This window comes from Homalodisca vitripennis, chromosome 6 (assembly GCF_021130785.1).
Source record: "Homalodisca vitripennis isolate AUS2020 chromosome 6, UT_GWSS_2.1, whole genome shotgun sequence".
NCBI lineage: Eukaryota > Metazoa > Arthropoda > Insecta > Hemiptera > Cicadellidae > Homalodisca > Homalodisca vitripennis.
Window position 1 is genome coordinate 116,230,633 of NC_060212.1, and position 24,389 is coordinate 116,255,021.

Consider the following 24,389-nt stretch of genomic DNA (forward strand, 5'->3'; position numbering starts at 1 on the left):
GAACGTACATGCTAATACTTAATGCGTAATTTATTGCAAAGTTAGATTTTTTAATTTTATTAATTTTTTTCTACACATAATATCCAGATAAATCAAATCCAAAATATTTTCAACACTCATGTTGCGGAAATGGTTTTTAAAAGGGAATTTCCAACTAAAATATCTCTACTAAATTTAAAAGCCACCACCAAAACAGGGACTACAGATGAATGTTTCATTTTAAAGCTATATTCCTAATCATAAACCTTCAATTTTTTCTAATAGATTGTTTAAATAATGCAATATGTAAAAACATAACAAATGTATTTCAGAGGCATTTTGTGTTTAAAGACTCTCAGTTTAAATGAGTCAAATGAATAACATAATATTAATAAACTTTTAACACTTTTAAACTTTTTTTTTTTTTAGTGAAGAAAAATAAAAGTTTAAAAGTGTTAAAAGTTTATTAATATTATGTTATTTATTATAAAACACTTTTCGAGGCTACATTTCTAACATGAGTCAAATGAGTTTGTCAACCTAAAAAAATTCAAGAAAGGTCAACAAGGTGTATTTGCCTCAGTAAATTCGGTAATTTTTCAAACGTTTCGAGTTTGCTGAAGCATGCATTTCTGCCCTTTTAGTCCGTACAACTAAACCTGATTTATTTTCCTTCCGCAGATTTTATTTGTTGCTTGGTTACTGTTTGTTACAAATAACGTTGTTTTGAGAAAAATATAGTAACAATATTATAATCTATCTCAAGTTAGCAAATACAGAGCTGGTATCCGTTAGGACATAGTATTTTGATTTTTATAAGCTAATAATAGCCTCTGGGTAGGTGGCAAGGAAAGTTAAATAAACAGTAAAACTTATTTCGAGTAACAGTTTTGTCTCTTATTGAAATATATTTTAATTCTACGTCTGTAACGTATATGGTATTAGTGTATAATAGCGCTCATCACTCAAAGTGTATTGTTAGATTGATTTAGAATAACGTTCTCTGGTTACATAAGGTTTCCAATCAATTAACGAGAAATCATTATCTCCTTTGATTAAGTCTCAGTCAGGACCGAGAGGCCTACACAAACACACATTGTTTGGTTGTACTGGAACGTTCATGAGCAAATAATCCTATGCTCGTGAAGAGATGTATAAATCAATACGAAGAATGGTTTAGATTTTTTACAAACTGAAACTAAAAATTTACCTATTAATAAATAAGTTATGTCACAACACTAGAAAGCAGACAGTAATTATATACATACATTTTGCTTTAAGATTAATGATATTACTATCAAAACATGCTTTGTATCAGTTAAAATATATATGTTCAAAATCATAATGAATAATCTTTTAAGATAAGTAAATTTATATTTCTTCACTCATTCCAACTCCAGTATGAATTATTACGCTGGGTATATTAAGTGAGTATCATTGAGACCTATCACTCAGTGGGCTGACAAGGGAGATGTAAACATTTAATTCCTGTACGATTGTGTGTCTATCTATCTACAGGAAATCTCGAGAATGAAATGAGGTAGAGATTTGCACTTTTGCAAAGAACATAGCGAAGCCTGTCACTCAACCCGTGATGTAGAGTACTCCTGCCTTTTAAAATATATAGTTCTTTTGTTTCTAAAATATATCTGTGGAGAGTTAATATATCGCAAAGTTTATACCTCTAACTTTTGACTAATATTTATGATAGAATACAGGACATTGTTTCTTTTAAAAACTTTTGGAATTTTTGTTGGTATTTCTTTAAACAATTGCCACTTTACATTGACTTACAGGATGAGTCTGAAAACCACCAATCTCTGGAAAGGTACGTGACGAGGTATCTGGAGGATGTGGTGGTACACTGTAAGCAGTACAAGAACGATCTGCAGGCCTCCTCATTGTTGGCTGTTATAGCAGCACCGGTGCACCTTATACAACCTCTGTTAGCTGGCATACCTCCCATGATGAAGGTAAGCTAAGATGTATCTGGAGGATGTAGTGGTACACTGCAAGCAGTACAAGAACGATCTGTACGCCTCAACGTTGACATTTATATCAGTACTTCCCATGATGCAGTTAAGTCAAGTTGCATATCATGTGTTGGAATTGGTATCCACAATAATACATTTTCAGTGTCAAACTTTTTGTAAAAACTTTAAAAGTAATTTGTATAAGGCGTGTTTTAAAAGTACCATTTAAACTTTAAATCGCAGATGCACTGTGGTCACTGTTTAGCGAATGCGCACTAGTGCAGCTACATTTGTTGTGAAGCTACAGACACCATTAAGGGTCTGATCGATCTAAATCTGTTTGTGTAATTTAAAAATGCCACCACCTATTGAGAATCCGGCCGACTGTGAAGTGGATTCTGTAATACGTTTTCTCAATTCTAAAGACTTCAAAGCAGCTGCCATTCATCGCCAAATCATTGATGTTTATGTTAAAAACATTATGATTGATAGAATTTTAAAGATGGCCGCACACACATTCACGATGAAGAATGAAGTGAGTGACTTTCAGTCATTACTGATGACTTCATTAAAAAAGTGTCTCAAGAGGTATTCTTTATTAAATTTTGTCCGATTGTTTAAATTATCGGAAATTGTGTTTACGGTGGGTGCCATAAATGTTGACTGACCAGCACATAACCAAACAATTAGCCAGTACATTGTGTTTTATCAAGCAATACAGCAACGAGGGTGATGATTTTTTAATTGATTTTTTGATATTGTCACACAACGAAACTTGGATAGCCTACGTTACACCGGAATCAAATCAGCAATCAATGGAATGGCGGCATTCCTCATCCGTAGGAAAGTGAAATTCAAACAAACAATTTCTGCTCAGAAAATCATGTGTATTGTGTTTTGAGACAGAAAGGGTGTGTTGTTGGTTGATTTTTTGCTTCGTTGGGACTCAATCAATGCAGCAGCATACTTTAGGATATTACAAAAACTGCACAGCTTAATCCAAAACAAAAGGCGTTACATTTGAGTGCGGGTGAAGTTTTGTTCCACGATAATGCCCGTCCACATACAGCAAATGGAGCCCAAGACCTAATCACTTCTTTTGTCTGGGAACAATTAGACCACCCTCCATACAGTCCCGATCTAGCGCCGAGCAATTACCATTTGTTTCAGCACCTCAAGATGCCTGTGGATGGGCAACACCATACTGATGTTGGCAAAGTAAAAATGAGTGTTAGAAGAGAAGGGTTGATGGGATGATGCCAATTCACCAATGTTATTATAGCTCTTGTCTGGGGCTCTGTGGAGGGGGGGGGGAGAGAGCACTTCCAGCTCGTTCAGGGCCTCTCGAATATTGAAGCGAGGTCCACGGAAGAACGGGCCACATGCAACACCTTTCTCCTGTCACGACAATAGTCACTGATCGGGGTGGGACACAAGTTTGGAGGGAATCCATCTGTCTATCGCTCAGGGGACAAAATTTAGAGTGACACTACTACGCTGATGCTCGCAATGTTCACATGAGATGAGAATCAAGACGGCATTACTACAGCCAACAAGTTACAAGGGAGGTTTAATACCACACTTTTTGGTAGAGAGAAAATAAAACCATTCTGCTACTTTATAATGTGGCGAGTTTCAAGCCGAGACTTTTATACTGCCAATGAGAGAACAAAGGGGAAACCTTTGCAAGTGACCAATCCCTGACCAGGTCTTACTGAGAACGACTCTGACAGTACACTGCCAGCTCGGACGTCAAGAGATATTTAGGATAGACTTCACATGGATCACGTGATGAGTTCCACCAATGGGAGAAGCGGTTGTCATAATGTATGTTAATTCCAAGGTTCTCTGAATCTGCTCATCGAATTATACCCTGGAGTGTCCAGAACTATTTCAAATTATATCAAGAAGTCTTATTATAAATATTATACAGTATGGTCTTTCAAGTATATAATTATTTTTGAAAAATATTTACTGGTTTTTTTTTTCAAAACTGTACTTACTTTTAAAACATGCCTCATATTTGTCACTAGTTCTGGTTTGGGAATGTATTTTTTAAGTTTTGAAGAAAATGGAGAAAGTGTTTTTATAAGTTGAGGAAATTTTAAGATAAATGTACTTAGCTGAGTATAAAATACAGTCATACATCAAATATAAGAATATTATAATATAATTTCAGTAAACATTGAATCACAAAAAGTATTTGCTCCACCAGGACTTGATCCCGGATCTCTCACCTACGGGTGAGTGCATTACTGGTACACCACAGAGATCTTACATTTTACAATTCAGTAATTTTGTATTTGGCTGTTTCTACCACATATGCGTTTAAATAACCAAACTAACTTATGATCGTAAGAGTAGCTGTCAAGCGACATTCATGAAATGTGTATAAATGGCAGTAGCCGAAATAATTTCAATAAACATTGAATCATAAAAAGTACTTGCTCCACCAGGTTATTTAAACACATATGTGACAGAAACGGCTAAATACAAAATAACAATCGGAGAAGGTAAGGGCTCTGTGGTGTAGTGCATTCACCCGGCAAGTGAGAGATCTGGGTTCTGAGTCCCGGCGGAGCAAGTGCTTTTGTGATTCAATGTTTATTGAAATTAAATTTGGTTATTTATACAAATTTAATGAATGTAAATATTAAAGTATAATCATAGTCATGCTTTTGATTATAGTTTGAAGTTTATGTGCTTAAAGATATTCACCTAGCTATTACCTTATTTATTATCATTTTAAAACAGGTATTAACAATTTTTTTAATATGCAACTTGTTGATTTGTCCGCTAGATGATATTTCAACTTGGTCAAGGGTATGTGTCTCTCGCCCACAGTGGAATGGATGCTCTAGAGCGGTGGCAGGATAAGTTGCCCTCTGATCAGCTGAAGCCCATACTATACCAAGTCCTACCTTCGTTTGATCCCTATCTTCGTAGCACAGGTAACAGGTAGCAGGTTTATATGTATAGGAAAATCATAATCTTAGGAAAATAAAACAAGATTTTTCAACTTTCTGAATTTGTTTCTTGTTTTATTATTATTATCTTGATTTATTGTATTATTATAAAAATTTATTTAGTTTTATTTTAAATTTCTTCTTTTTCCTGCCTTTTACTTTTTCTCGTGATAATAAATATAAATCTTCTTGAATGTCACTTTTGGTTTATACTCACCACTTATCATAGTATTATATTTTCAGGTATTTTAATTGAAGAAGAGTCAGAAGAAGAGATTAAACTGTCAAAAGTACAGCAGAAGCGAGCAAAGCGAATAGCGGAATCTACACAGCTGAGCAAGCTGCAGGAACGTATGTTAAAGCTACTTAGTAAGCTGGACTCAGCTACTTGCCTAAGCTTACTGAGGCAGGAGAACACATCAGCAGTGGCATGGACTACTGAACCCATCCTGAAACTCATGATACCATTCCCAGATCATAGACTTGATGTCTATTTGGGTACGGATGTTTTCCACATTTAAATTACGTAGAGAATCTACAGAACTTACTTTAAGATAAATTGACACACAAATTTTGAGCTGTAATTGAGTCAAATGTCTATGATTTTAATTTGTTAACAGATGCCCTGCTGCCAAGAGTGGTAGCGCTAGCGTTAACTTCAAGTGACCGCCAGACCAAATCTGCAGCTTGTGAAGTGTTGCATGCCTTGGTGATCCTTTTCACAGGCTTAGGTGGGTTTGCCTCAGTACTGATAGATAGTTGTAGATGTAGTGATTAAAAGTTGTTATTTATTTATATTTTTGGTTGGTGATTTGAATAGAGTTAACCCTATAAGTGGCGGTCATTTGTGGTCTCAGTGGCAGGCCGTTTTTGGGCAAATTGCCGTGATCGTTAAACTTATTTTTAGAAAATATTATCTAAGTGATAACCTAGCAACATTATATATTTTTGTTTTCCTTATGAACTATAGAATAAGAATAAATATAATATTTGGTGCCTTACCATTATTTTCAGATTAATATCATTGTAGATGTGTAAAAAAATTTTTTTAGAAAAAATAATTTTTAAGTTTTACTGTCCGTCACTTTGAAACTACTCGAGCTACAAAATAATGTCAAATTCACAGAATATACACAATTTTATTCTAAACAAATTACTTCTTATACATTTTTTTCTATTTACAAGAACAAAAAAGTTAGATGGGAAAAACTAAATCTATGTATAAACTGGTTTTTTTACTCCCGAGTCACTAGAAGGGGCTTGTCTTTTCCTCCCAGTAGTGTAGGGCCTATAATAGTATAATAGTGGCTTAGTTTGTCATAGCACAGTATATTTCGTAAATATAAAACAGGAATTGTTTTATCGCAAACCCCTCCCCATCCTCAGACAGAGGTCAAAGTCGAGCGATCTAGTAGATAACGTGACTACAGATTCTCGCCGCCCGTTCAGCTGGTGCGCCGCATTCTTGTACTTTTCGTGCCGAAGTGTCTGTCGAATGTGTCGCTTTGTTGTACTTCTGTGTTTTACTGTGTGTGTAATAGATTAGTGATGGGTGACACAATGAGAATTTGGGATTTACCCAGGAGCGAAGAGGAGGCCATTCGTTTTTTACAAGATCATGACTAGTTGCCTACATCTAAAATATGCGTTGCGGTCGGCAATTGCTGCTGAAGGCGGAAATCTACTAGACTCACTCATCCTTGATATTGCTGCTTTCTGGGCGTCACAGGAAACTCATTAACAATTAATAATCATTGTAAGTTTGTAATTGAAGAGTTGCTTTTTCGTTCTATAATGTTTTTTTTTTCTATAAATGTATTTGTTTGTGTTCCTCATACTGGTGTAGTCGGTATAATCCCAAAGTACCCCAACATTTTCCATGACGAACGATTAACCTAAACATTTACCGGTAACACAAACGCGATAAACAATAATATACTGACAATAACAGTACGCAAAGTCGCCAAACAAAACAGTGACGAGACGAGTAGACAGCTGTTCTCTCGTCTGCCGCCAGGTCAAACGAAAACCGTCGGAATCATTTAAGCCAGCAAACATTAGTAACATGAATACACACTATACTATATGATATGTATAGGAAATTTCATGAAGAATACGATAGTTCAAACTAGGCCTAAAAATAATGGACGGTTGCGGGAGGCAACGGCCTTAAATGTGAAGCGATGGCTGTGACGGCGCTTGCCACTTCGCGCCGGCGTGAATCATACGTCTCAGACGGCGCTTGCCACTTAGAGGGTTAAGTGAGATAAAAAAAATTTTATTTTTTACTGTTGAGAAACATTTGTTATAAATGTATTTGGAAATTGTCACTAAAAGTTGTGTCCTTCAGTATTTTTTATTTCATTGGCTGATGCTAATTTGACCGTGTGCTGACAGGGGGTTGTAGGAATGTCAAGTTAAGCAAAGTATGATGAAGGGCCTTAGGAATGTCAAGCTTAACAAAGTATGATGGAGGGTTTTATGAATGTGTAGCTAAAAAAATACGATAGAAGGTTTTAGCAGTGCCAAGCCATACAACATATGAAAGATGCTTTTAGGAATGTCAAGCTAAACAAAATATGATAGAAGGTTTTAGCAATGTTAAGCCAAACAAAAGATGATGGTGGGTTTTATGATTGTCAAACTAAAACAAAATATGATGAAATGTTTTAGGAATATCAAGCTAAACAAAATATGATGGAGGGTTTAAGAATGTCAAGGTAAACTAAATATGATGTAGGGGTTTAGGAATGTCAAGTTAAAAAGTAAGATAGAGGTTTTTAGGAATGTCTAGTTAAACAAAATATGATGGAGGTTGATAGGATTGTCAAGCTAAACAAAATATGATAGAGGGGTTCAAAAATGTAAAGCTAAAAAATAAGATAGTGGTGTTTTTAGGAATATCTAGCTAAACAAAATAAGATAGAGGCGTTTAAGATTATCAAGCTAAAGAAAAATAATGGAAAATGTCAGGAATGTCAAGCTAAACAAAATACAATGGAATGTTTGAGGAATATCAAGCTAATAAAATATGATGGGGGTTTAGGAATGTCAAGCTATAAATATGGAGGTTTTAGCAATGTAAAGCCATATAAAAATATGACGGATAGTTTTAGGAATGTCTTGAGATGAATGTTTTTATGCCTAGGAATACTATCTAGGAGTAATAATATGAAGCGTTTTATTGAGTTCTTCGTTAACAATGGTTTAATGGTTTTTCATAACCATTCACCCATGACTTTGCGTTGATCTCTTACAGAATGGTTGGAACTGTTTACTGTAATCATATTAAAATGGTATTTTCACAATTTTGCCATTAGTTTATTAGTTTTATTTTTTTATTAGTAGGCCAAGTTTGCGTTTGCCTAATAGTGAATAAACTTAATAGTGTTTCAAAGAACACCATATTATAGAAATTTAAATCCCTCTTAATTCTCTCTTATTATAATTTTATATTACAATTTGAAGTATTACAGTTTGTTTCATTTAGGTGATCGCTGTTGACTATATTTCATATTTTAAAATATTGGTAGCCTTAAGAAAGCCAGTTGTTTAAGAACAGTCCAGACAAGTATTAACCGGAGGCAATTTGTTCTAAATATAATTATTCTCTGAATTTGTTTCCTTTCCATTCATTGCAGATATTAAGTTTGGCATTAAGATTTTTCATTGAAGACTCAATATTTGAGAACAGAAAATGAACATTTTTGTACAAACATTTTAATTAACCCTTCCTATTCTTGGTTGAATGTCTCTAACTTTGTGAAATTCCCACTTCCATCCTTTGTTGGTGTTGATCCGATGTGATTATTTCACCTTCTTTACTATTATTAGCAGGTGTCTACTTAATTAAGTGTGGGAATAACTAATCTGACACATAATTACAATCTAGGTTAAAATAAACAAATCATACCGGAGGGTTGTGACACGCATAAGTCAGACACGTATAAAATCCTGTTTCCTACACAACTCTTCTGTCATCAAGAAGAAACAATTCAATCAAAGAATTTCATATCATTCGTCTTATTTATTGTGTAATTTTAGCTACACATTTTTCGTATTTATTGGATAACTTTATTTAAAGTGCTCTAATATTCTATATAGAAATAAAATGGTTTGGAAAAGGGTTAAGTAGATCTTATATACAAGCCTGTGTTGTCACAGATGTGAGAATGCCGGAAGGTGAAGCACTGACATCTCTCTGGCGTCACCTGATGCCGGCTCTATTGCAGCTAGGATGTGGCTCTGACCTGGTAGCTCGGCAGCTGTTCCATTTGCTGGTCATGCAGCTGATGCACTGGTTCTCGTCCAAGAAGATGATGTCTCGACCCCAGGAGCCTGCTGCCGTCCTGGAGGCCATCTGGGTGAGCGCAACACAATTCCATCGTTATTTGCGTTTTTTTTTTTTTCAAAATTTGCAAAGACTGTATAGGCATTCTTTAATCATGTTAGAGCAATGTGTAAAATTTCCAGCAACATATTGAAAAGAGGATAGTATTGGACATTGGATAATTGGAAGGGTAAGGGAACCCACAATATTGACTCCAGTTTCATTCACTACACTTCTGACATGTGGGTTACATAGACCAAGTATTCGATTCTGCAAAGCTCTCGTAGCTCTAGTGATCATCTTGATCAACATGCAAAAATTCACACAGCTGCTACGAAGAACCCAGTACCAATAATTATTCTAAGCATCTGAGATGTGAGACCTAAACTTATCAAGAAGCTAGTGCACTCGTACCAAGAGATCATACAAAATTTAACCCTTCGCACACCACTAATAAATCCATTAACTTTCGTATAATACCAAGACAAGTAAAAAATTTTGTTTCTTTAAGTTCAAAGCTAATTTTTATTATAGCTAAATTATAAAAGGGAAAAGCATGAAAAGTACAAAACAGGACATTTTACTTAAAATTAGTGTATTTATTGATAAAAATAAAACAGGCATTGATACCTTGGCTTTTGCTTAAAGCAAGTAAAGCACTTAAAAATGCAGAACCGCACGACACTACGTGCAAAGAGGATCCAGACATGTTGCGAGAGCAGGGACACCTGCTCAGAAGTGTTTCACATGAAAGTGGTCCACAAGAAGGTCTACCACGTGATGTTCTCTAGGGAGTATACAGAGGTGAAACTATCATAAGGAAGGTCTGAATGCTTGAGTCTACCTTTTAACTGTGAGAGGCCAAGCTGATCAACAAAGGAAGGAAGGTGTGGAAGGTTCATTGAACAGGACTTGTGCATTAGGATCAGCTACCAGTTATCAGAAAAGGCTGAGTCCTGGAGAAGATTGAAGATTCAAAGGTGAGTCAGAGTGGGCCAGGAGGCACGAGAGATACTAAAAAAAGCACAGCACATAGGCTATAACGTGCTGGAGTTTGGTCCAGGAAGAAAACTTGGTCAAGAGACTTCCCTCCCTCCTTCCCTCCCTCTCCTTCTCCTCCCTCTCTCCCTCCTTCCCTCTCTCTCTCTCTCTCTCTCTCTCTCTCAATTGTTCAAATCTCATGATTTCTTGATGCTGAGATAAGTGTCTTAGAGGTTATTTGTGTTCAGGATGGAGTAACCCACGAGAGTGACACCGCTCTTCAGGACTTCAGTGCTGTGTGTCTGCGGGAATTCGTGTCATGGGCCATCAAACAGTCCAGTGACAAAGAATTAGCCGCAAGTCCTGCCAGCATAAAGGGCGTGGTCAGGCAGATCAACACGTATTGTGTGCACGCTAGCCTCTCCAAACGAGTTGGTAAGTGTTTTTAAACCCCGACTGATAATAATAAACTCCCAGAATGATACAATGGTTTTTGTCTTAGCGTAGCACATTTTTCAGATTTTTTTAATGTGCTAAATACTAAGTAATAAGTTTTATATATAAATTTTTTTGTTAAAAATCAGAGAAAAATATAAAATAATAAAAATATGCACTTACTAGAATATTGTATTTTTTATTTTTACATAAATTGAAAAATGTATGTTTAAATGTATGTATTGTTTTTGTATTATTAAAACGATATTAAAAAAAGGGAGCAGATGCCCAGGTGAAATACTGCAAAGGGAGTTTCCGGTCCTTAGTATTTGACAATTGTTTATTAAAAATCTCCTAATACACATAAAGAATAATAAAAATGATTTATTTTTCATTGTTCAGCACGAGTACCCGACTCAAAATCGAATTAATTTTAGATTCCCGACTCAAAATCGAATTAATTTTAGATTCTTCACTCCTAGACTATTAATAATATTGACAAAACAAATTCTTTCTATCTTTCGCATATAATCTATAGAAATTTACCCAATCATATGAGGCTGAAGGCAGTTGTGTTGCCGCATATGGTAGGAGAGTGGGGGAGTTTTTGATAAGCGCAGGAGTAGATGCAGTGGAGGCATTCTTGCATTCGCATTACACTTAGTCTTTTTATATTGTCTTGTGTGTTTTTTTGTATGTGTATACAATGTATATACGAATGCTTATTCCGGTTCTTTCAGACCTCAATTGTAAATTTGAAAAACACCCAGGCCACCTTATAGGTTTTTGTGTAACGGACATTTTAAATATATTATTCTGCTGATGCTACTACAGTCACCTGCATTCTCCATAGGTTTGAGACTCTAAAATTTTAAATAAGAAAGGTATACAAATCATCAATTTATTAGTATAAATAATTAAGTATTTAATTCGAGAAAAAAGTAAATTAAAATCAAAATCGTTAAATAGTTAGTTTATAATTTGATTTAATACTATGGATTAAACCAACCACAATTGTGACAATTATAAAAAAGCTGGCTACTTCAAACAATTAGAAAGTGAAACAATGCATTAATCCACTCACATCGACTACCGTTAATCAAATAGCTAAATCAAGTTATAATAGATTCAAGTTGTTATTTGTGTAATAGTACTGTACAGTTAGTTATTCATGGATAATTAAGATAGCAACGGACTGATAAAGTCTCTGATCTGTCTCCACTCACAGATCATATAGACTTTGTGGGGACTTTTCATTGTAAATATATATTTTGTTAACTGATTGTCACTTATAGATATGTGAATAAATATAATTCATTCATTCATTTGTGTATTGTAAATTTTATATTTTCTAAGTTTCACTCCATGTACTTTTTACATGAGGTGAGATAATGTAAATGTAAAAAATATACTGTACACAGTTTTTTAGTGAATGAAAAATGATAATATATATATATACACACTTATTTACAACAAAAAAAGATTTTTGATAAAAATACTAAGTATGTACTACTTTTTTTGGCAGTATGCGTATCCATATTGGTGATTGATTGCAAGAGCAATTCCTTCCATATTCATTTGGGCATGAGGAATATCGGATAATGATGAATTGTTGTCATTGTCACTATCGATTTGTTTACAACCCAACTCACATTCCACTGGTTCATAATAATCCATACTATCTGACAAAGAAATATCATCACTCCATTTGCCGATATGACACTTTCATCATCAGAACTAATATTTTCATCCAATACTTCGTGTTTAACATTTGAACAAAGAGCCCATTTAACAACATAACAATAAATTATATACAACTAGCTTACATAATAACCTAGTAACAGTAGCACCAAAGAACTTCAAGGCCGTGCATCACGTCACTAGCATCATAGTCTGTCAGCTGTATGCCGTAAGACGTTAGGATCGATTTCAGCTGATAACAAGTAATATTACGAATATAAACCTTATAAAATGAATTGGTATTTATGAGTAGAGGATTCTATTGGTGCAAGCTATGTCTTTATAACTTAAACGGTTTTCACGTAATAATAGCCGAAAATTGACCAACGGCTGTGCCGTCTTAATCAATTCACAAGCGGTATTGATGAACGTCTATGCCGTCAGTCATCAGTTGGAGGGTTAATATCTAGATAGATAAACATGTAAGAGTTAAAGTGCAGTTAAATTTTATCATGATAACGCAGGAGCTGCAATAGCGTTCAATCATCTGGCCCCACTGCTGCGGGAGCACCTAACTCTGGTTGAGAAGTTCTGGGTGGAGTTGCTGTTCAACTTGGTACGAAACTTGGCTCTGTCGGACAGCAGTGATAACCATCCTGCTTGCCTGGCTCTAGACCAAGTGCTCAGAGTTGTACAGAAGAATGCTGATCTCTTCAACAAGGTAATTATATGTAAGGACAGTTTTGTGCTTTATCATGGTGCTTTATTATTTCTAGCATTTTGGTTTACGAAAACCGCACAGGCGGTTTATGTGTCCAAGCTTAGGTTTTGTCTGCCGTTGAATACAAGTAAATCTAAAATAGGGATTGTATCGAAAATAGACCATCTATCACTAGTGTAGCTTTTTGGGTAGTTTCATGTTGTAAACACGTCTGTTGTAACTATGTTGATCACAGTTATTGTTTAAACCTGTTACATTGATTTTTATTTTTCGTTGGCTAAATGTTAGAGGCCAGTAGCTCAACTTCTGTTTGCACAATGATCACTAAAATGTTGTAATTACTCACACTAAATTTAAAGTATAATATTAACCCTTAAAGCGTAGCATATGGAAACTCTGTACCATCGGAATTGAATTAAACGTGGCATACAGGAGTATCCGTATTATCTTATTTTAGTTTATTGTGTACATTACAATTCATGAAAATGCTGTGAATGTGTAAATGTATCAATTTATGGCTGTTGGGATGCAAATTGAGTCCCGTGAAAAATCGATAAAATTAGTGCTATTCTTTTATCGATGTTTTGTCTTACGATGCAAGGTGCAGAATGCTGTTGTAACATACAGCACAATCACGTATAACTGTTGTGTCTACTTGTAAAACCGGTAGAGCTGTTAAAAAAATTGTTTTTTTATTATTTATTCTGCCAGGAAATTACAAATAAATTTAACTTTGGCAAAAACAGAATTTTTAAAATACACGCTAATTGAACTGAGGTCAAATTGTCTTCTTTTTAAGGGTTAATGAAATAGTAAATTATAAATAATGTAAATTTTTATTGAACATTGGGTCCTCACTCATAAGTCATGTGATAATTAATAAATCAAATAAATAAATAAATAAGTTATGTTGACTTGCTGATGCTATGATTTTGTAATCAATAAATTCAATTCAATGATGCTTTATAGTCAGGGGGAGAATTGATTGCGGTAACCATTTGGAACACTAGTTAAGAATGCTTGGAGTTGCATTGCAATCCTCACTATTCCAGATGCATGTTTAATAGATCGCGGTACTATTCATATCCATTGAATGATTAGATGCCTCTGCGACTTACTTTACAAACAAACCTTGTGTATACAAAAAGGATTTACTCCAATTTTGGATTTCTTCCATTTCATAGGTTAGCAGTGAAAGGAGGGTTCCTGTAGCTCTGCAGTCGGGCCAACTACGTGACGTGTTGCACTGGCTACTACTTCAGTGTGGCAACACGTCTGTCGTGTGCGCCAAAAAGTGTCGTCACTTAGTGAAAGCTCTCACACCTCTTGTGCCAGGTCATTATAAGATAGTGTTTGTAAAAACATTGAATTGTTTACTTTTTATGCTATATATTAAGTGAAAGGGACCGAAGCAATTTAAATAATTAAAGTTTAATTTATTATTGTGCAGTCCCCCCCCACCCCCCCCCCCCCCCACCCCCCCCCCCCCCCACCCCCCCCCCCCCCCACCCCCCCCCCCCCCCACCCCCCCCCCCCCCCACCCCCCCCCCAAACTATTTTTATCATGCGATCCTCATTTAAGGGGACATACACTCATAATGGTTTTAAATGACTTGAATAATTTTCCCTCTAAGGATTGTCCCATGGAATGGATGTCCGATGCTTCTGTGTGTGGGATTATACTGTGTAACTATTACCATGCATATTGTAATGAAATGAAAACTTACAATAGATTATTCATTTTGTTTATTGCTGTAGATGAGATGGATTATTTATTGTGCAGTCCAAAAAGTAAATAAATGAGGAAATAGACATATTTTTGTCACTAATCGAGGGTCCAAATTATACTGCCTCACCACCTGGCCGATGTTTTGCTAAAAAAATACTAAAAAAATCCTCCTCCTCAAAAGCCGTTCTGAGCTTTCACTAACCCCCCACCCTATCATAGCTGATACAGAGTCATCATCCTTCCATTCCTGAATCCCCCCACACTGCCACCACCACCTGTTCTATTCTACTCTTATCTGGGGAATGCCATTGGCAAGTTTCAGTGTCGTGTACTTTTACCCACTGATTTTTCCTTGAAACAAAAAGTTTATAATCAGTTGATTGTTAATGTTCTGTAAAATATTATTCTTACGTACGTATTATAAAATAATACAGTAATGGGATAATTACATGTATTTCCTGGAAGTTCTTTGTATTAACGTAATGTCATCATTATTGGAATATTTGGTTATTCGCAAACACATTCTAGCCTCTATACATTTTCCCAACAATCTGAGGTTTTAAACTGTACTTTTTAACTTAATTTGTGCCATTGAAATGACACAATGTGAATGATACAAATTCATGATTATTTTTTTGTTCAATCCACTGAAAATTAGTTATTAAAACATGTTTTTAATTTCACTTAGTAGAATAGTTTTATTTATGAAATCAATAATGAAACACTTCTTGTATAGTTTTCCAAAGTATTTAAAATTAAAAGTTTGTGAACAAAATTGTTGTTCTGATGAAAGTGACCTGTTAAAAAATTGTGGCCTCAACCACTGCTTAATTTATGATAAAATGTTCTCGTAGTTTGTTATCGGCAGACACGACGCTGGATCGAGTAGCCCAGGTTATTTTAGGTAGTAATAATGAATACAAAACATGCATGTGTTTACTGAATAACAAGAAGATAATTAATATGTAAATGAACTATTTGAAATTATATGTAATATAATTTATTCGTACAAACATAAGAATTTTTTACAAATTAATGTAGAACGGGAGAGAGAGCGGATATCACTGTGAAGCTTAAACGCGTTTCAACACCCGACAGCACGACTGCAGGAAACAATGGACTATTCATTCAAAAGTTCAATCACATTCCCAAACAAAAATTCCAACCAATCACATTTCAAACAATGTCAACAACACTTCCGTTCACCCACCCCACCACTTCAACAAATTCCATCTCAAATTCACTTCATTCACACCTTCCACTTCAATCACTCACCATTCACTTTCAAACAATTCACTTCAACTGTCACATTCAACACATTCAAATCATTCCAACACATTCACTCAAACAATTCATTCAACTTCATCACATCCATTCATTCAACCAATTCAACCATCAAACAATTCATTTCAACACACATCATTAACCAATGCATTCCATTCAACACAACCAATTCATTCGCGTCCAAATTCAAACAATTCATTCATTCAACAAACACGCTCCCTCCACTCTTGGTGTAATTCTCCCCAGAATGATGTGACTCAGACACTACCATCAGCAGATTGAGCACATTCCTTAATTTTCCCCCCCCCCCTGCATTATTACTCCAACATTAACTGCGGTATCTGCTCTACCCATGGAAGAAGTATTTCAGTCTTACTGGTGACAGACCTGGACTTACAAATTCATCTGCTAATATTAAATTATATATCTTATCCTCACTGCATTGAGCTGAACCTAATCCGGCTGTTGTTCATTATTACAATTAAAACCATTAAATGTTATGTTGAAATAAAAAAATAAAATATATTACTGTTTAATCTAATTATAAAGTTTATTCGTTTTCATATAAAAATATTATATTTTCGTGAAAATGTGTTTATATGAGGAAAATAATCTAGTTTTGGATTGTATTGTATGTAATTTTTTTATTTTAATGTCTCTATTCAGAGTGTATTAAAGAATTTGTAGTATTAAAAATTAAATAATAAACATACCCAATTGGATGTTACAAATTCTTTATTTTATCTCTTTACTTCAAATTCTTATTTATTTATACTGCTCTACTTTACTCTACAATAATTTATTTGATTACCTGAATACAAATTTGAAATTTGTGTATCATCAACTTTATACTGTAACTTGTGATTAAAGTATTAAAATGCCATAATTTAACTTTATTACTAATTAGGGATTTAGTTTATGAGAGGTGATAATCAAAACTTACATCAAACAGTATATAGTTGCTCTCCGCTGCTTTTTCAGAACCCAAATCACTCTCTTTATTACTGGCTCCCTTGACCAAAACATTACAGACAATTTACAAACTGTAGAATAATGAACCAACATGGACTCTTGACCAAACCCTGACATTTATTCCCAGCTATGTTCTCAATAGCTGGTTTAATCAATTTGCACAATACCATTTTTTTGACATTCGTTGACTTCTGACTAAAACACTTCAAACAATGGGAGCCGAGCCAGACCTGCTTGCATACTGTGTAGTCTTTTTGGATATCTCACCCAGTAAGTAATGAATGAATTTATTTCCCAAATAAAATAAATGTACGATATTTACATCTATTTATACATCTTAAAAATGACTTTATGATTGAAAAACACTTTTCGTTTTAACAGAAAGTAGCTTGAAAAATAAATAAGCAACCGTAAGGCGAATGCGTAGTCCGTAGGAAAATGAGCCTGGCGTGGACTATGCCATGTGCACAGACTTGAGATAATATTGCTTAAATATAATACAGGACTGAATATTCAACATATATAAAATTGAAAATTTACCAGGAAGAAGTAACTGTTTTGTGGGGTTAATTTGGTTGTGATAAAATTATTAGTTACAAGATATATTTTTTGTGTACATAGATTTAGGTTGTGTATGATATTTATGCAACCTGGTATTCTTGTTTTATTAATCCGTTGCCAAAATCACTTTAAATTGGGTACCTCACACCCACCTTACTGTAGGGGAGTCCACTAGAATGACCTCTGGTCTCTCTGCAGTACCGGCAAATTTAAAGTGCTAATCACCTCTCATTGAGACTCTAAACGGTAATTGTGGGCACTAATATAGCAGGCGTAATTACTGACCTAAGTGCCTGGAAAAATAAGATGAATACCACTCCAATACACAGCTGCACCATGTATTGGGCCAGGGGTCATCTCGTGACTCCCTTACATTATGCCCATTATTTCAGATGGTCCAAATTAGATGTATTCTTTGCACAACCTATGATAATAAAAATAGCGAATTAGTAGCAACTTCCATGTACTTCCTACGTTTGCTACTACACAGTACAATGTTGTATCCAGAAGAGCTTTTTGGATCTTAATTTTTGTCTTCTCAATGACATGTTTGAAATTAACTAAGGTTTTTTGTAATGGAAGGTTGTTGTTTTTTTGGGCAGCCCGCCCCCCAAGAACTTCCACCATGGATGAAGTTTTTGAAGGAATCTTTGATTGATCCGACATCATCCAACCAATTGTCCGTGTGTTTAACCTGAGGCTGATAATGAACTGCCAGAGCTATTTCCGCCCACATGCCAGCATCTGGGTGGCTCCGATCCTTGAGGCTGTGATCGACAACTGCTTTAACAACGGCCTCCAACTTTCTCATACATGATGTGGTGAATAGAACTAGTTTGATTTGCTTATGAAGTAAACTATTATTATTGGTCCCCCCCCCCCCCCCACTTTTGGGGGTATAGAGCTTTTTTTAACTAGGTCAAACGTATAATTCAAAACATTGGTCAAATAACACGATTCATTGTAGATTGAACCAATATGTGTTGGGTAAAAAATTTTAAGAGAAAGTTAAGTATAGAAAAATAATTATGAAGGATTCTTTACAGATAACCAGACTTAAAATTCGTTTTAAATACTGAATGAAACAGTGGTATTTTCAGACATTTCTTAATTGCTCAGTAATAAAAAGTCCAAACGGAAATCTGCAGTAATTTGAATATCTTCATCAAATTGATAACTAAATCTAAGCACATAATAACAATCTTGGTTAAGATGAACGAATCATATTAAAGTGTTGTAGACATAACATTGTGAAGTCTGGAATCATAACAAATGTAATATGTTTTCAACTTCTATGCATACTATCTCTGAAACCATGCACTCAAAAAAAACTGACACTAATAAATTCAAGACAAGCATTGCTGCTGCTTGGATTGGGTGACTGCTGAGCGAATCCTGTCCTTATTGCAAGGCAGTCCATGAGGACATGAGTCTGGAGGTGGTTCGGAAGTCAACTGTTAAGCCATTGGTTCTCAAGTTATCTGTCAGAGAGGCCTTTTCATAGCCCTAAAACCTCACCTGGTGAAATAATAAATTCTATACCTTTACCTTTTTATGATCTGAACTTAATATTACAATAGGGCTGCTTGGAATTCAAAATACTGACACTAACCAGAGGCTGGAGTCAGGCCAATATGTGGAACGTAAATAAAGAAAAAGATCAAATTGTAGATTTCAAAACTGTAACTGTTACTAATTTCTTATCAGATCTTTTAATTTTGTTATTTATCGAAATAGAATCAAATGATTTGATTAAATATTCATTTATGAAATCGGTTGATACGATTTATAAATAAAAATTATGAATTTAATAGTGCTCCAAATCCACAAAAGTGTATATGGGCTTAGACTGATTATTTACAAAACAAAATCGCTTCTCATTCACCAGTATTGCTCATTCAGCAACTATTTTTTACTTTAATACCATGTGTCAGGTGACAGCATTGTCATTCATAAAAAAGTTAGAATCTTCGATTAACAATAAACAATGCTTTTTGAATTGGAAAAAGATGTAACTATACCTGGAATAATTAGCTTTGGCTTCAATATATTCTTTATACAAGTTGCAAAAGTTCCTTTGCTGCTTCCACATTAAACTACTTGTACTTTTTCCTACCGGAACAACTATTATCAATGACATGACCAGGAATCTAGGCAAGAACCTCCAAAAGTCTCAAAATTAGGGTATATTTTTTTGGTCCTCACAGGAGACATATTACAACCATACACCTCTTTAACTAGACATTGATGAATTTAAAATTGAAGTGATCTCTCAGATCTATTAAAATTCTTCTCACCTTGATGCACTCAATTATAAACTTTAGAGCACCAAGTTGTTTCTTAAGCAAGTTTTCAGACTGTCCTCAGTCAAGAGGGTGAAGGAGCACTCGCTCTGGCGCTTTGTTTGTGTTGTGTATACTACAGCACTGAACCACTGTGAATGACAAGTCTTATAGTAATGGCATGTCGCCTCTGCTCTGGAACACCCTCCTCCAACATTTAACATCACATCCCACAAAGGAGTGCCCCCAGTTTGTAGTGTTACTGATGGAACACTTCCTTTATATGGATGTTCCAAGGAGGGGACATTGTAGGTTCCTATTATTGTAGTGCGTCAAATACATTTTTTGGTCACTTTTTCTTTACCTCAGCTAATATATAGGAAACATTTTTAGTTGTATTGGTTAAGTATCAATTAAGCCTATATGTTTTGTTTAAATTTTGTTATTGAAGATGGAAGGTTTGAAAGGATAACAGGATTTCGGACGTTGCCATCATTATAGGTCATAAAAGGTATAACACAACGTTTCGAGGATTGGAATCCGTCCTCGTCATCAATAGATTCCAATCCTTTAATTCCAATAGATTCCAATCCTCAAAACGTGTTATACCTTTTATAACCTATAACGATGACAAATGCCCGAATGCCTATTATCCTTTTAAGCCTATATATTTTGCTTGTGAGTTAAATTTAAGTTTTTATTTTTTATTTACTTGTATTATTGTAAAAAAATTAAAATGTATGGAGGCTATATGTAAGAAAGAGCTATGATATCCTGATTTCACTTTGTTAATAAAGAGACTTTCATTCTGTAATATTTCTACGCACTGTACCATTAATGTTATTAACTTAAAAGGAATGAAATAAGAACTCAAATAGACTTTGCAAATAATTTACACCGGCGGAGCGGACACAAAAAGACATGGTGTTGTATGGTTGCTGGAAAAGCATGGAGTGGAAGAGAAAGGCTCTAGCTTGTTGGAGAAGGATGAAGCTTTTATGTAATTGGTTAGTAGGATTGCGTGACTTGCTCTGCCAGTGCAACGTTTATTAAATAACTGCATGATTTGTAATATCAACATAATTGATGAACCAGAAATATAAATGTTAATAAGAAAAATAGTAATACATATAACAATACATTTCACATTCAAAAAGTGGATAAGGATTGCTGTCTAATGTTTAATATTCATGTAGGGCTCGTAGGCTTAATCTTTTACTCTCAGTGCTATCTTATTTTTTATAGTTTCATACAGACTTTTTTTTAGACCTAATGTGAATTAATAATGATGTATTTCACTGTTTTTTTTACCCCCCCCCCCCCCCACCCCCCCCCCCCCCCACCCCCCCCCCCCCCCACCCCCCCCCCCCCCCACCCCCCCCCCCCCCCACCCCCCCCCCCCCCCACCACAACTAGCTGTGCAGGGTGCATAAAATCGAAATAAATGGAGGTTCTTGAGTATTTCACTGAAGATTTCTTAACTTTTCACACATCTCCAAGATCATCTCTAGATGTACAGCTTGAGTCTTTGGATGTATTTCATATTATATAAGATTACAAAGGAATTGTGATTTATGGTTACCCATGATTTTGTATTATTTCCAGCCGGAATTATTATAACAACATTAAATTCGTTCTTCAAACATGGAACCATAATATCACCTCTGCTCACTAGGAACTAGAGGTGGCCAATCTTCTAAACCGACAGGTGGGGAAAAAACTGTTCTGCTCGTCTATACTTTCTCTGTAGCTGACCATCCTTCCATACAATGTGTGACACATACTGAAGTTCGGCTGGGTTTTCAAGGTGTCCACACATAATGATCAATAATTTTGATGTATTTCTTACCTTGCTGTTTGTTACAATTATGATGTATGGTGACCAATAATTTTGCATTATTTCCAGCCGGAAATTATTATACCATCATTAAACTCGTTCTTCAAACACCGGTACCATAATATCACCTCTGCTCACTAGGAACTAGCAAGGGGAGCGCTAGCATGCAAGTGGAGTAGACGTGTGTGATCTCGGCTCCGTGAGTTTTTTATCTGTTATCAAGGTTTATGTAAGAGTTACTTGGAAAATTTGTGCCCGTTACTTTGGATGTCAACTCTTACCTATTAAGTTATTTTGTCAGTGAATGTGCTTTTATAAACCTAATTGCTGTGATAACCACTACACCTCGTGCAAAGTGAGGTTAGTTGAGTTGGGAGCTGAGACGCCAGTTGGGGCAACGCAAGTCAAGTCAGCTGGGGTGACGTATCTACTGTACTGTAGTCTGTCAACTGCAGTCTGTCGTCCTGCTGTCATGAGTGAAAACAACAAGTCTATTGTGCGTACTCGTGCTCAGAGTGCCAGTGATAATGCAAGCTATTGATGAAAAACTAGATCTTATTCTTTTAAAAATTTCTCATATTGAATCGGACAGTGCCTTATTTAAATCTGATATAAAAACAATAAAAGAAGATAACAAGAAGTTTGCTGCAGACATCAACCAAACTCTAGACTTTTACTCCAAAAGGCTGACCGATATTGAAAACGATGTTGACCGTTCAAAAGGACGAAATAAAAGAACCCAGGGTGAAAATATCGAGTTGTTAAAAAGTGACAACGTTTCTCTGAGGCGAGAGGTGTCAAGTCTGAAGAAAAAACTTAACGCTAATGCGCAGTATTTTGAAGAGCAACTGTTTGGAGATACAAGGTGTTCCTGAAAAGAAAACTGAGAATCGTGACCGAGTTGGTGATAGCAGTAGCTGATGTCTTGGATTCAAGATGACTCCTACAATGATTGACGCGGCGCATCGCCTGGCAGCTGTTCCTGGGAGAACTGGTCCACGGCACATCATCGTGAAGTTTTGTCGCAGGTTCGACATGGAGCAAGTACGTCGCCTGGCCATCAAGAAAAAAGGTTTCTCTGCTTCTAACTTGGGCTTCTCCAGTGATCTGTCCGTTTATGTGAACCTGGCGATGACTCGAGAAACAAGGATTCTGTGGGCGGACACTCGCAAATTGAAGGACGAGCTGCTTTTCAAGTTTGCATGGATCACCGCTGCCGGAAAGATATTCCTGAGAAAATCTGACGGAGATCGACCTGAGCTGATAGAGGACCACTCGGACCTGGAGCGCCTGAGACGAGCACCGCGGACTGGACCACGGATGGAGGAAGGGAACGACACCAATGGTTAAGCTGCCGGCTGTCATTGCATTGCCAACGTATGTTTTGTTATTATTTATTATCTATTTGTTCCTTTGTGTATATTTACTGCATGTGTTTATTTATTTGTCTTATTGCATTGCCTAGGTGCATGTGTATATATATATATATTTTTCTAATTTTAATTACTTTATAAATGTGTAGTAACTTAAATATTTATTATCAAAATGTTAGAGGTCTTAAGACCAAAACTTTATCTTTTAGATTGGGGGTATTAAATAATAGCTAATAAAATTATTGCACATCACAGAAACCTGGCTTAATGAATCTATAAGTAACTCTGAACTGTTTGATGATAGCTATAATGTATACAGGAGAGATAGAGTTGGTTTGGGTGGGGGTGTCTTGTTAGCTATAAAAAATAATTTAAAATCTAGTCTTATTCATACTTTAGAAACTAATGGGGAACATATATGGGTTTGCGAATTAAATTTAACAAAATCTCTTTCAATTATTCTAGGCGTAGTATATTTCCCTCCTAATTCACAAATAGCATTGTACAAAGAGTATTTTTCGAAAAATTTGAACAATTCAACCTTTCTAAATGCGATAAAATTTTAGTCATTGGGTGATTTCAATTTACCCATAACTGGAATCAATTTTACTTTGACTGATGGGGGGAGAAATTTGTAGACAGTTAATGTTTTTTATGCAAATGTTTGAACCTTAAATTAAAAAAACAACGTGGTTAAACTGTTTCCGGGAGAACCTTGGATTTAGTTGTGACTGATATAGATTTAAATGTGTTTGAAGATGAGCCTTTGGTTAAGTTGGATCGTTTATCACCCGCCATTGCAAATTGTTTTTGAGTGTATTGTAAATAAGACTAAAGGTTCGCCTATGAGCAATGGCAGGTTTAATTTTAAAAAAGGAGATTACTTGGCTCTTTTACAATTCAATCCACTGTTTAAACTGGGAAGGGGTTTTAGGTACTAGTGATGTAAATGACGGTGTTCATATTTTTTATAATTTATTGTATTCCAAAATTAATGAACACATACCTGTAACAAAGCAGAAAAAAATTAAATATCCAATCTGGGTTTTCATACGGTACAATTCAAATAATTAAAAGGAAAGAACGATTACGCAAACAATATAAAAAATTAAAATTTGAATACTTGTTGAATGAATTTAAATTAATTAGAGCTGAATCAAAGCGGTGTATTAAAATTGATTATTTAAATTATACTTCCTCTTTAGAGCAAGACGTTGTAAACAATCCGATGTCATTCTGGAGTGCGGTGAGGAGGTTGAGGTCGACTGATAACAGAACTACAACAA

At 35.3% G+C, this 24,389-nt stretch overlaps 1 protein-coding gene across 1 annotated transcript; it reads left to right on the forward strand.

Moving 5' to 3' along the window:
* Positions 1-1,724: 1,724 nt before the first annotated feature.
* Positions 1,725-22,605, forward strand: LOC124365530 (DNA-dependent protein kinase catalytic subunit-like). The gene is made up of 9 exons (XM_046821517.1): positions 1,725-1,952; positions 4,753-4,903; positions 5,162-5,416; positions 5,539-5,649; positions 9,083-9,282; positions 10,478-10,664; positions 12,869-13,065; positions 14,250-14,400; positions 22,382-22,605. Exons 1-9 carry the CDS (start codon positions 1,944-1,946, stop codon positions 22,603-22,605), a joined length of 1,485 nt encoding a protein of 494 aa, XP_046677473.1. The 5' UTR covers positions 1,725-1,943.
* The last annotated feature ends 1,784 nt before the right edge of the window (positions 22,606-24,389 follow it).

Coding starts and splice junctions, on each gene's coding strand:
- LOC124365530 (XM_046821517.1), top strand. Junction 5,417..5,538: donor TAGACTTGATGTCTATTTGG/GTACGGATGTTT, acceptor ATTTGTTAACAG/ATGCCCTGCTGCCAAGAGTG. Junction 5,650..9,082: donor GATCCTTTTCACAGGCTTAG/GTGGGTTTGCCT, acceptor GTGTTGTCACAG/ATGTGAGAATGCCGGAAGGT.